The sequence below is a fragment of the Erithacus rubecula genome, assembly GCF_903797595.1.
Source record: "Erithacus rubecula genome assembly, chromosome: 12".
Taxonomy (NCBI): Eukaryota; Metazoa; Chordata; class Aves; order Passeriformes; family Muscicapidae; genus Erithacus; species Erithacus rubecula.
The window spans coordinates 6,409,373-6,423,198 of NC_136664.1; the positions used below are offsets into that span (position 1 = coordinate 6,409,373).

The window sequence follows — 13,826 nt, forward strand, 5'->3', positions numbered from 1 at the left end:
CTAATTTTTTATGCTGAAAATGATTGCAGCCTTCCCTTGTCTTTCAGATAGCTGCCCAGGAGCTCTCAGATAATAGGGTGATCACTCTCAGCATGGCTGGCAGAAAACTGGATAAAAAGGTGAGTGGAGCAGTGTCTGGGGGATGCAATGTTCAACTTCTGCCATTGGGATCTAAAGGAATCTCTGGTTTGGGTGCATCAGTGACAGAAAGCAGTCCCACTGGAGAGAAGTTCAGGGTGAAACTGGGTGAGATCCTCTGGCTGCTGGGCACAGCTGTGCCTCAGTTTCCCTTTTGTCACTGTTTCTTCCCTCATCACACATGGTGGAAGGGTTCTGTGTGGCACAGGATCTGTGTATCAGCATGTCTCAGAGTCACTGCCTCAGTGGCAGCTCTTTGGAGTTGCCTCCTGACAGAGCTGCAAGTTTTGATGACCCTTGACTCTGTATCTCAGATGTGCTGAGAGCTCCTGCCTTGTCACCTTCAGCCCCTCTGGAAATGAGGCAAAAATGTGGTTCTGTATCAAAGTGTAGGGCCTGTCTCTCCAAGGAAGAGTGGATCTCACAGGGGCAGGTAACAGGAGCTTTGCTTTGGCTGTGATGCACAGGAAACAGTGAACCTCTCTGAACAGCATCTTCTGACCTTATTTACCAGGCAACCAGAGCTATTCCTCTTGAACCAGTCCTGTTGCTAAGCAATCGATGGGAATATTATTTTTTTCCTTCTTCCTAGTCTCTCCAGAGCTTGTTTTATTGGCAGGATAGCCCTCAGTTTCTAGAAAACAGGGTAAAGCAAGCAGCCAGGCAGAAGGGTATTTGCTGGGGCAGAAGATGGGGTTCATCCAGTCCCATTGTTAAAACTCAGTGGGTATCTGGTGTATCAAGTGTTTTTTCCCACCTGTTGGAATTTCTCACTCTTCTACTTACCTTGCATGGTGCAAGGAGCCAAATGCCCCAGTTAAGAAGTAACAAATAACAAACAATTTCATCTAAAGTGTCAGCAGAAAGGTTGTGCTCAGTGACCACCTGCTGCCACCAAGAGCTGACAAGGTTTCTCTGTCAATTCCTGTGCTGCAGGACAGAATTGCAGTGCTCAAAGTTCTGCTCAGGAGCAAAGGATGCTCAGGTTACTTCATGCAAATTAAAATGAAGCAAGGAAATGAAAAAGGAAATTGGATGGTAAACAGTATTTTTGCATAATTTTTGGTTATGGTTGAAATGCAGCTGTGGGAGCTGAGTAAAACTTGTTTAAGCTTAGGAAAGACAGTGAAAAATTGAGTAAATGAAAGGAAGTCAGGACTAAGGTTGCAGCCTGGGGAGTTACAGCATCCTGTACCACACATCATGGAGCTGGGGAGCAGAGCTACAGGCTCAGACACAGGCAAGGACTGGATCTCACAGGATTTTGTGGTGGGGTCATGGCATCATCTTCAGTGAACACACTGAGCTGAAGCTGTTGATCATCCCATACTGGCAGCTGTGCCACATGGGATGTGCTCAGCCCCAGGCAGCTCCTTGTGCCATGGCTACCCTGGGGTTGGCATCTCTTTGGGGCTGCAGGCAGGGCCTCCTCCCCATCACAAGCCCATTCTCTCCACCTGCAGCTCACTGCCTTTCCTTCAGTGTTGAAACTGCAAAGCAGGAGCAGATTCAGCCTGGGACTCTTGTACTTTATGTCAGATCAGCTCTTGGGAGAGCTGTTGGAAGATGAAGTACCTTGCAGAAGAGGAGGTATTTCCCCCTGGGACCAGCCAGGTGAAGCTCAGAGCTGTCTGTGCCACCTCCACGGTGGGGACAGCAGGAGGGCAATGATGCCTCAGCATGGCTGGGGGACAGCAAGTGCTGCGAGCCAGGACTGCTGCTGGAAGCTGTGATTTAGGGAGCTGGAAGTGCCAGCTCCACCCTCCTTCTCCATGGTTATTAAAACCAGATTGGATCATTTTGATTCTTGCACCAATTTGCAGATGGATCTTCTCATCTGAGCTTCTTTGGTTGCTCCGTTCCCATCTCCCGCCAGGTTTGCAGGGGTGAGATGTGTGTGGGTTTGATGTTTTAAAATAGCAGCCCACAATCTTGTGGCTTGGAGGCATCTCCCACCTTGCTTTGAACAGAACAAGGCTGACTGGACTTGCAAGCCAGGTTGATCTGTGTGGGATGGCAGCAGGCATCCTTCAAAGCTCCCTCTGCCCTGGGAGCCCCTGCCTCCAGCAGCCCACGCTGGGCTGCTGCTGGTGAAGCTGCCTTGGCTTGGAGGTTACCCCAGCACAGGTACCCACCCCTGGTTCTTTAATCCATCTGTGAGGCCTGGAAATGCCAAGTCCAGGTGGTGGGTGAGCAGGATCAGAGCTGTGCTGTAGCTGTAATGCTGCAGAAGGAATGGCTTGTGTTTCTATCCTACAAATGTGTGGAAAAGGGTAGGAAAAAAATAGCCTCATCTCACCAGAGAGCATCCCTGTGAGCCTTTATGGTCTGCTTCTCTGCAGGAGAATTTTGACTGAAGCAAGTTGTAGTTCCCTCAAGCCAAAACACTTTGCAGTGATTTACTTTCCTGGCTGGCATCAGAAACAGGATTTAGATAGAAATATTGATGGATTTTCTGCTGGGATGTCGCTAGAACCCATACATACATCCCAGCTGCCATCTCCAGGAGATACTGGAGTGTCCATGTTTCCTCCTGCTCCATGCACAGCCTCTCACAGCCCCACTGTATCACTAAGAAGCACAAAAAGTTCCTGTTCGAACCCATAAAAAGTTCCTCCAGCTCTTTGAAGGATTCAGACACCCACCTCCCTCTAGGAGGAAAACCCAACTGAAATAACTTGGATTCTCCATGGATTGTCTGGAATACTTGGGAGTTGGTTTCTTGTCAGCAGCTCCTTGTTTTTTTCTGAATGGGGCTGCAGTTCTGCCTAGAAAAGCTGGAGTTTCCCATCAGTGCCACCAGCGCCTTCCTCCCTCCTCCCCGGGCTGCTCAGCCCCCGTGCAGCTCCTGCAGGGCTCTGTGTGTGTGTGTGTTCCTCAGAAAGCAGCAGCCCTGTGCTGGGGATTATCTGAGGAGATGCTGGCAGGAGAGGCAGCACACACTGACTCAGGGCTGTGTATCTCAGAGGGTGTTACATGATCTCTGTCAACACCAGGGCAGCTCGCTCCTTAAAGATTTCCTCTGCTTGTGCTTTACTGCTGTGTGTAGGAGGGTGGATTTTCTTCCTTTCTCCCCCAAGACATGCACTTCATAACTCTGTTTTTTCTTTGAGGCTTTGGATGTTTTTCCAAGCCCAAATGCAGTTGCCTCCCAGCTGGGGTTGTTTTTTTGTGGCATCTGTGTCCAGAGACTTTGTTGGGCACAGGCACACGATGGGTGCCAGCACACCCACCTCACCAAAATGTGCTGGGGAAATGGAGGGGATTCACAGCCCAGGACAGGGAGGTGGGCAGGACACTGCCTGTGGGTGCTGCCTGTTTGCCAGTGTGCCTGAGCTGGCCCCATGAGGACAGGAGAGTGTCTGCAGGGCTGGCAGTGGCACAGGAACATCTCTCCTGGACCTCTGCTGCTTGCAGTGTAACCCACCCTGTTCTTCTCCCTCCAGGACCTTTTTGGGAAGTCTGACCCCTTCTTGGAGTTTCATAAACCAGGTGATGATGGGAAGTGGATGCTGGTTCACAGAACAGAGGTGAGTAAAACTCCAACCTGAGCTGTTGAAACATCCCCATCCTCCACTTGACATCAGCTCCTCTTGCTCTTCATGGCATTATCTCATCCATTGCCTGTAGAGCAGGGTGGGATCCAGGGGTTTCAAAACCTTACAGTTTCCTGGTGTCCAGTTGAGGCTGCTGGACTCCAGATGAAGATTCACTGAGGCCAGCAAAGTCTTGAAATAGTTTTCTATAGTAGTTTTCTGTACTACCCACTGCTGTATCAAGCATGCAGAGAGGGAGATGGTCTTGAAGCCCATAAAAATCTCTAGTGTCATCCTGGGCTTAGACTGAGCCCTACACCACTCTCCCTCCACTTGCAGGAGCATCAGGATGAGCTGTGACCTGGGGAGATGGTGGAGAGAGGTGGTGTGAGCTGGGGGAAGGTTGAAATGAGTTTTTTGCCAAACCCTCACCTAAGCTGGGTGTTCAGGTTCCAGTTTCAGTGCATGAGCACTCAGCCTCGTGTCTCTCATGAGCCAGAGGCACAGCCAAGGAGGCAGAGACCTGTTCAGGGTCTTGGTGGGTCTGATCAGGGCCAGCTGACCCCTCCTCTGCTTTTTTGCCTGCTGTGGTTTTTTAATCTGGGCTCCCTCTGGTCACATTCTCAAGCTGCTAAAGCCAGTGATGTTAGGAACACCAGGCACAGTATGGGCAGGGAGAAAAAGGCTGGCTTTTGCTTTAACAATGGACTAATAAGTACTTTTCAACTGCTTTTTTATTTGTCCTCAAAGCTTGTTTCAAGGCTCTTTTTAGTTTGCACATAGTTGCTGGCAGCTGGCAGAGAGAGGAGGGGGAGTCACTGGAGGGGGACTCAGCTTCCATGGCAGAGGAAGAGCTCCCATCTCACACCCTGCTTTTTCCATCCCTTTTCTTGTGCCCCCAAAGCCTGGTTAAGGAGCCTATTGTACCATCACAGGGAGCTGCTGTGACAAAACATGGGGGAGCTCAGCTGGAAGGAGGAAGTGGTGTTTATTTACAAAGTCTCTCCGTGTGTTTGGTTTTAGCACCTCTGTGCAAAGTCCATGAGGATTTCCTTCATTCACACATCCACGAGCACCAGGATGTGGATGGCACCTTGTGTTCTGTGGTACCAATACAGCCCATCCTTATAACCTCAGCTCTGCTGTTTATTTTTGGTGCTTTCCCACACACCTTTCCCTGCATATTTAGTTCATATCAACCTTAGTACTTCTCCTGTATTTCTGTGGGACCAGGCTCAGACCTTAGTTGTTTATTTCCTCATGATTCAGTGTGTGTAGCTGGGCTTTGACTCAACAAGGCATGTTTCTCAGATGTGGGGGTTTGGAGTGGCCCCCAGCCCTTCCTCCTGGAAGTGGCATGGGAAGGTGACTGTGCACCAGCCACTGCTGGCATCTCTGGAAGCAAGCCGGCTTTGTGGGGAGCAGAAGTCAATACTGTCCCATTGTCCTGTCTCACTGGATCAAGTTTTCTTTCAAGTAATGGGTGCTCCAACAGCCTCCACCTTACCAGCCCTGAGTGCATCCAGCTGCCCTGGGAGAGAGCACATTAGGTGCCCCATCCCTGGAAGTGTTCAAGGCCAGGTTGGATGGTTCTTGAAGCAACCTGGTCTAGTGTCTGTGCCCATGGCAGGGGATTGGAACTGGATGATCTTTAATGCCCCTTCCAACCCAAACCATTCCATGATACTGTGACCATATTTGTGTTTTGTGGCTGGGTAAGAAGAAATTAAGTTTTCCATTCTTGCAGCTTTCAGTGCAGGAATATAAACAGCTTCCAGCTGGCATTTCCCCTGCCACAATGGACAGGGCAGGTCTGACAGGGCAGGATTAATGCACTATTGCACCTTGTTGTCTGAGCACAATTGTGAATGCTCAGCTGGAACTCTGGATCCTTCCCCACCCACCCTGTCGACCTGGCAGCCTGTGGGCAGCATCTTGGGATGTGTGGGCTCTCCCTGCTCTCCCAGGCTCCTGGGGGAGGTGTTTACAAACTCAGCTAAACTGTTCCTGCAGTGTCAGGGTTTCCCCCAGCCTCAGTAAGAGCCTGGCTGTCACACAGGATGCCAGTTCTGGGTCCCTTGCAGCTCCCAGTTTGCCCCCAGCAGCAGCCATTGGTCTGTTCCTCACTGCTCTGTGCAGGGACTGTCCCAGCTGCACAGATCCAGATTCCTCCACACCAGATATGTTTGCTTTGCACAGAGAAGGGTTAACTTGCTGCCTGTGCCTTTCTTCATATCCCTGTGAATCTGTCTTTGTGAGCACCACACCTTTGTGAAAAGGGATCTTTGCCTGCCCTGCAGGCACCTCCCATGTACACAGCATGTGCCTGGAGCCTGCTCCAGTTTGCTTAGCTTTCTACTAAGCAATTGCATTCTCTCAGGAAATGTCAAAAAGCATCAATTAATATTTCTCCAGCTCAGGCAGCAGATGTTACACAGATGAGACAAGAGAGCTTAATGTGCCCAGGGCTGTTTTGGCTTTCCAGGGCTGGTTGCAGCATCTTGCTGCTCCATCTTCTCAGTGGTCAGACCCCAGATGGGTTTGGGCTGTGTTTGGGTGCTGGGGGGCTGTAAGCACTGAGTGGGGGGCAGGCAGTGGGATGCAGGGCATTAATAGCAGCTGCTGGCCTGGGAGCTGTGGAGTGAGTGGCTGTGCCTGTGCTCAGGCTTTGCTGTGCCCGTGCTGCCCAGTGTGCCACAGCTGTTCTCTCAGGCAGTTTATCTAATTGCTCCCAGAGGTGGATAAATCACCCAGCACATGAAAATAAACCTGTTCTAATTCACACGTGCTGCAGCCTGAGAAGGGCAAGCTGCTGTGTCTCAATTATGGAAGCAGGAGAGGGCTGAGGCAGCTTGCCTGGCCTGGAGCCATCGTGGAGATGTGTCCCTGCTTTGTGCTGATCTCTGCCTGTGGATGTGCCCAGTGTGACAGCAGCCTCTGCTCCCACCTCCAGGTGATCAAATACACACTGGATCCTGTCTGGAAGCCGTTCACTGTGCCTTTGGTGTCACTGTGTGATGGAGATATGGAGAAGCTGATAAAGGTACAGGGGAGCCCTTGGCTGGTATTGGGATCAGCCTCTGGGATTGACTGTTAAACATCTGAGCCCCCATGGCTGGCTTATTAACAAACCCCAAAGCAGCAAACCACCAAAACAACAAAATACTCCTTGTTTGGGGTCTCCAGCAGAAGAGGCTGGGGGCTTCAGCAGAATTCCTGTTTCTGAGGCTGTGTGTGCTCCTTCCACCCCAGGTGGTGTGTTACGACTACGACAGCGATGGGGGGCACGACTTCATTGGGGAGTTTCAGACCTCAGTGGCCAGGCTGTGTGAAGCCCAGGATGCCTCTCCAGTGAGTGCTGACATGCTTTTGGGGAAGAATGAGGAAGGGGCTGCTCAGGGTTGGTGAGAGACTTTGGTACTTGCACCCTCAATCTGGGCTAGAAGAAGCCAAGCCTAAATTCCTTTCTCCTTCACCCTCTCCATGAGTGACCAGGCTGTGGCTGTAGCTCAGACATCTGAGCTAGGCAGAGCTAAGGCAGACTTTGCTGAGAATCAGGCTCTGCTGGGATGTCACCCATGATTTGGGGGTGCCCTGTGGTTTGGGGGGGCCAGAAGGGGAGGTGTGGCTTGCTGCTGGGGCTGAATTTGGTCCCCAGGAGTGCCAGCTGCCTTGCAACTCAGTTTGTGCCACAGGTGTCCCCGTTTTGCCCTGAAGTGCTGGCCAGGACCCTTGGCAGATGCCTCCTGACTGAAGGAATGTTGTGAAGACCCCTGGCTAGCAGGGCTGTGCACTGCTGTGCTCACCAGCATTGCAGCCAGGAGATCTTGGCCAGGGTGTGTAAAGCACCATGTGTGGTGCACTGAGTTTCCTGTCTGGGGAAACTGAGGCACAGAGGCAGGAAAGTGCCCTGTCTAGGACTGCACAAGGTGGTGGTGCCAGAGCCTGTTTTTCCTCTGGATTTGCAATAGCCTGGCAATAAAATCTTCTTTTTCTCACTGGAGGGAGGCTCCCCCAGGACATGCTGCTGGTGGCCTCTGCAGCCAGGTGCACAGCCCAGCACTGCTCTCACCCCAGGGTCTGTCTCCTGTGTTACAGCTCGAGCTAGAGTGCATTAACCCCAAAAAGCAAAAGAAGAAAAAGAATTACAAGAACTCTGGGATCATCATTGTCAAGTCCTGCAAAGTGAGTATGTTACTGGGATGTTTCCTTCAGCCCCTGACTCATCTTGGGTCTCCTCAAGCTCCCCCATCCCTTCTGCCTCTGCCTCTCTTGTGTTTCCAAGGACCTGCATAGCCTGAGCAATGATGACAATTGCTAAAGCTCTGGGATTTTTTTGTTTTTTTCTTTCAGATAACCAGAGATTTCTCCTTCCTGGACTACATCCTGGGAGGCTGCCAGCTGATGTTCACTGTAAGGACTTTTGCTTTGCCCAGTAATAGTAACACCTGTGTAATGGGCAGAGTGGGGAGTGAGGTTCTGTGTGAGGTTTGGCACCAGCTTGGGGTCACTTTTCCTGAAGGAACTGGCAGTTTTGCTGTTAAACCGTGTGGGTTTGGGGGTTTTGGGGGTGCTGAGGTACATCCAGTAGCATGGAGGGAGCTGGCTGGACTTTGGCTGGAGGCCAGAATTTCAAAGAGACCTTCTGACCCTTCACAAAATGTCACCAGCTTCTCTCCCCATCTCAGGCTTTAACCACTCTCAATTTTGTATGGAAGCTCTCCTTATTCTGAGCCCATATAGGAGGCTTTGGGGTGTTATAGAGATGGTTTTCTGCATTTTTATTGACATTTCCACCTTCTTTCAAGCTGGAACATGGCTTGTCAGGAGTAAATAAGCAAGAACATGACAATTCTGAGTGAAACCACCACAATGCAGAAGTGGGTTTTTCAATTTCTGCAAACTTTCCTGGTGCAGTATCCAGAGAGCTGCAGGCACTCACAGATCAGTTTGTATTTTGTTGTTTTATCTGAAAACATGATGGGGGAAGAGTAGGAGGAGGAGGAAGAGTTGCCATAGGAACAGCAATGATTGGGAGAGCTTTTTGTGTGCTGTTCTGCCTGTGTGTGCTTTGGTCGTGCTGCTGGAGAGTGAATAGAAGAGAAAATCAGTGAATTTATTGGTAGTACAGAGCTCTTGTGTGAATTAGGTTTGAATGCAGAAATTTTCCCCCCGTCTAAAGATCTACTGGTTATTGGAGGGCTCCTCCCCCTCCTCCCAAGGCGTTTTTGCTCCAAAGGGTGCAACACTGCAGAACACCTGAGCTGGCAGGAGGATGCTGCACAGACTCCCTGCTGTTTGGAAAGGACACTGGTGTCCTCCCCACCGAGGGAGGGCTGGGGACAGAAGGGTGAAGCCACAGAGAGGTGTTGGCAGCAGAGCAGCTCTGTCCCTCTCAGACATGGCCCAGGTGCTGCTCTTGGTGACATTGCTTGCATGAGCAGGGCCCTTACTGCACTGAGCCCCCACCCTGTGCCTCAGTTTCCCTCTTGCTCCCTGGCCATGGTGCCTTGGGCAGAGCTGGGCACTGGGTGCTACAGAGGTGAACCACAGCTTTGGTGAGGTCACACAGTTGTTTGCAAAGAAGTTAGGTGTTCATGGACCCATAGGATGGTTTGGGTTGGAAGTGACCTTCAAAGATCATCTCATTCCAGCCCTCTGCCATAGGCAGGGACAACTTCCACTGGACCAGCTTGCCCAGGGCTTCATCCAGCCTGGCCCAAGCACTTGCAGGGATGGGGCAGCCACAGCTCCTCTGCACAACTTGAGCCTCACCACCCTCACCGTGCACACCCTCACTCTTATCTCCAATCCAAACCCACACTCTTCCAGTTTAGAAACACCTTCCCTTGTCCTGCCATGTGTGTTTTACCAGCCACCCTGGCACAAGGAGGTGGCACATCCTGGGCTGGGATGTCTTCTTGCCTCAGCCAAACTGCCATTTGTCCTCTCCCATTATGGATATGGAGCAAAATCTCCTGCAGAATGCCTGAGCTCAATTTAGGCAGTGGAGTTATTTTGGGTTGTGCCTCTTTGCTAAGCACACAAGTGGAGTGCAGTCACGCTGCCTTTTGCCTCGTCCCAACTCTCCCTTCCCAGTCAAATCGAATTGGGTGGCTCAGCATCTCTCCTCTTCTGGCCAGATTTATCTGGGTCTGATTTCTACAAATGCCTTTAAATAGAAAGCCTAATTTAGGAAGGAGAAAAATGAGTGCCTTCCTGACAGAGTCCCCTGAGAGCTCAGCATATATTGGTCCCTGGGGAAGCCTGGGGAAGAGCAGGTCTTCCTGCCTGCAGGGAAAGATCTGCTCAGGGTTGGGATTCTTTGGTCAAAGACCTTGAGATCCAGATACCCAGATGGCTCTGGCTGCCTTGGTGTCCCTGGGGCTACTCAGTTCCTGTGCACCTGGGAGATGGACAGCCAAAGTCCTCAGTGGTGGTGGCTTCCTCCAGGAGTAGGGACTGCTTGGGGACACCTTATGTGATGCTCTTTGATGAAAAGGGGAGAGGTAAGAGTGAATGACTTTGCCTAATGTATTATTTAATCAGCTTTTTTGCAGGGAAGGTGATAAAATGGATTTTGTTAAACTTTTTCAAACGTTTGAGATTTGGGGTTTGAGGGAAACTGTGTGTGCAGTGGAGGCTTGGTGGCCAGGTCTCTGGTGGCATTTACTAACAGAGGATGGGTTTGTGCATCTCTCTTGTCCTCCAGGTTGGGATTGACTTCACAGCTTCCAATGGGAACCCCCAGGAACCCTCCTCTTTGCACTACATCAACCCCTTGGGGACAAACGAGTACTTGTCAGCCATCTGGGCTGTTGGCCAGATCATCCAGGACTATGACTCGTAAGCACCCTGCCCTTCTGCCACCACCCCTGTTTTGCAGATGTTTCCCTGGCTTCCCAAGAAGTTTCTGGAATGCATCTGCCTTGATTCAGGGATAAATAATACCTTAAGGATGTTATTTACCATGAACATCAGGATGCAGGAGGAGAGGGTTGGCACAGGCTTTCTCCTCTCCCCCCGTTGCTGCTGTGGAGAGGAAGGAGCATTAGCAGAGGTGGAGCATCCTCTGCTGGGGACAGGTGCCCTCAGCTCACTGTTGTTTACTGTCAGAGCTGTGACCCCAGATTGCCTCGTTCCTCAGACATCCTGAGGAGTGCAGAAAATACCAGAAAAATGTCATCTCAGACATTGATAGAGAAAACAAAACAGAAGTCTGTTGCTCTCACTGTGATGGCTTTTGTGACCAAAGTAGATTGTTCATTTCTTAATATCTCCAGGGTTACCTGCCTGCAGGAGACGCAAGTGTTTGGGCAGGAGGATGCTCTTGGTCTCTATGGGAAACAGAGCAAAGCTGGACTCTTTTTTCTCTAAAGATCAAATTCAAGGGGGAATATCTGTTCTCTGTGTTCATCTCCCATTTAAAAGCACTGTATGTTTTGGGAAAATCTGCGCAAGCCTGCTTTGTGTGTGTCAGTACACCCATATGTTTTCCTCCTTCTCTTTAGGGACAAGATGTTTCCTGCTCTGGGATTCGGTGCCCAGCTCCCGCCAGACTGGAAGGTGAAATTCTGTGGCCACTTGAGTGTTTGAGATGAGTTTGTCCTGATATTGCCTGGGCAGGAGCAGAACTGCCAGGGCTTGGTCAGGGAAAAGCTGCTGGGGAGAGGGAGAATGGGCAGATGTGGAATCTCAGCCAGTGAGATGTGTCAGTGTGGGTGGGCAACGAGGCAGGGATGGGGCATAAGCAGCCCATTCCTTCATTCTGCACTGGCATGAAAGCAGCAGCTCCCTGGCATTAATGGGCAGAGCCAGGCATTGATTCATTCTCCTGGCAGAAGGCAGGAACAGTTCTGGGGAAGGGAAGAGGCCTCTGGATGAATGTGTCAGACAGCAGCTAAGTCTGGAAGGGGGCTGGGAGCTCGGGAGCCTTGATGAGATGTTGCACAGGCCGAGCCTGCAAGGACTGAAGCAGAGGAGCCTTCCCAAAAATCCACCTTGATCTTTGGTTAGGATTAGACACTGGTCCTCCAAGGACCTGCTGATCTGGAGGGCAGGGAATGGGGCTGTTCCTGCAGCCTGGCTGGCAGATGGGGAGCATCTTCTCCCAGCTGAGACAATGTGCTGGGACACCACCATCATTAATTACTGGCTGGGTCTTTTGGCCACTCTTTGCTCACGCCCTTCCTGTGCATTTTCTTTCTGCTCACTGGTTTTGAGGCGTTCCCAGCTTCAGGCTGGGGTTGAATCTCAGCGAGCCCTTTGTGTTCTGTGGGAGGGGAGCTGTGCTCTGGGCTGAGCACAGCGGGGCACATAAGTCATGAGCAGCTGGGAACTGGGCTGGGAAGCTCATCACTGCCAACCCTCATGGCTGGGGATGTCCTGCCCACTCTGGCTTTGTGCTTTTCTCTGCTCTGCTGGCAGCCAGAATTCATATGACTCAAGTGGGATCTCTTGCTGTTTGCCAGCCACAGGAGGAGATCCCTCCATGTGCACTTTGGAGCTGATTCATCCTCCTTGGCCTGCAAATGTCTCTGGTCTATCACTTTATCACTTTTGTTGGGAAAATCTAGGTAGGCAGCTTCCAAGATCTAAGAGCCAGCTGCTGCCAGCTGCTTTATTACTTGGGGAGAAGAATGGGAATGGCAAATGCAGTAGGGATGGAAAGGGCACAGCAGCTCAGGATCATCATGGAGAGCATCCTGTTCTGCTGCCCATATGTGTGAGTCAGTGCCCATGGGAAGGGCATTGCTGGGCTGGAAACAGCCCCTCTGGTAATACTGGAGGTGGGTGCTGGGTTGAGGATGAGGGCTGGGGGCTCTGCATGTACCTCCTGTGGGCCTGAAGATGCTCTGTAAAACCTACCAGAAAAAAAACCACCTTATTTTTATGCAGAATGATTTTTGAGCCCAAACAAACCCCAGTGGGGAGCAGCTTGTTCTCCCCAGTGCTTGGTCCATGCCTGCAGGTCCCCCACGACCCATCAGTTGTCTCAAGTTATCAGTGGGGCATCTCCCTGCACCCCTCCAGCTTGGAGCTTCATCTCTCCCCAGCTCTCTCTAACCATCACTGCCTCCATTCACTCACTAAAGATTTTTTGGCAATCAAGGCTCGTTGGGTAATTTCAAAGCCAAAGCAGCAGCTCTTCATGAAAACCTGTGCCCTGTGTGACGGTGGACAGGAACCAGGGACCCACAGACCCAAGCAAAGATTGCCAGGAGATACAAGAGGCATAAATGGTGCTTTGTGCTCCGTTGCCATGGCTCCCCCAACGCCTCTCGGGCGCCCATCGGAGAAGATGTTTTGCACACAAAAGTCGCGTTGGAAATGTCAAAGAACATCTTGCTGTGTAACAGCTCTGTGGAGAGCCTCGAGTGGCTCCTGGCAGGGAACAGGAGAGGGGAGCAGATGGGCTGTGGTTTCTGGGGGATGAGCAAAGGCAAAGCAGCAGCAGAGAGGGGGATTCTTAATGTTGGAGCCACACGGGTGACCTGATTTGGGGGATGGGATCAGCCTGAGGATGCTGGCAGCTTGATGTGCAGCCTCCAATGCTTTCCGTGCTTTTTTGACTTATATATAGGGAAACTGAGTTATAGCAGGGGTGGGATTCCTTCTGGGGGTGGCAGAGAACCCTCAGTGAGGTTGGTCTTACCCTTTGGGGTGGATCAGAAGTTTCTCCCTGTGAGTTACTGGGGAATGGGATACCTGTAGGTGATTCGTGTACATTTGGCTGGATTGCACAGAAACTGTTTTCAAAGTACAAGCTGAATTGGGAATGACATCCTTTCTTTAAATTTTTTTGTTATATTGAAGCCCTTCTGCTGATTTTTTTAGCATATATATACACATATATATTTTTATATATATGTAAAATTCATAAAAACTCCAGAGGAGGTTTTGCAACACTTTTGTCATGTAGGGTTTCTGCTCTGTAGACACTGAGGAATATAGCTTGAAATCATTTCATGTCATCTTAAAAGAAAGAGAAACACCTCTTTTGCAGAGCAAAACATGGAAATATTTCTGCCTGCCTTATCTATAAATACTTGTGGCAGAATTTTGAACATCATCTAAAGCAAAAAAAGAAGCAAGCCCATTACAACCACAAGTCAACTGAATTTGGGTATATTGCCCAAATCAAGGCTTCTC

General features: G+C 50.6%; 1 protein-coding gene across 4 annotated transcripts in view; it reads left to right on the plus strand.

The window, feature by feature from the left end:
• Positions 1-13,826, plus strand: part of CPNE2 (copine 2) — a 42,465-nt gene that overhangs the window by 21,271 nt on the left and 7,368 nt on the right. For all 4 annotated transcript variants that reach the window (XM_079316237.1, XM_079316235.1, XM_079316236.1 and 1 more), the window contains exons 5-12: positions 48-119; positions 3,585-3,668; positions 6,628-6,717; positions 6,927-7,025; positions 7,773-7,859; positions 8,028-8,087; positions 10,387-10,520; positions 11,186-11,240. In XM_079316237.1, coding sequence (XP_079172363.1) covers positions 48-119; positions 3,585-3,668; positions 6,628-6,717; positions 6,927-7,025; positions 7,773-7,859; positions 8,028-8,087; positions 10,387-10,520; positions 11,186-11,240 — 681 coding nt within the window. The remainder of the gene's footprint in view (positions 1-47; positions 120-3,584; positions 3,669-6,627; positions 6,718-6,926; positions 7,026-7,772; positions 7,860-8,027; positions 8,088-10,386; positions 10,521-11,185; positions 11,241-13,826) is intronic.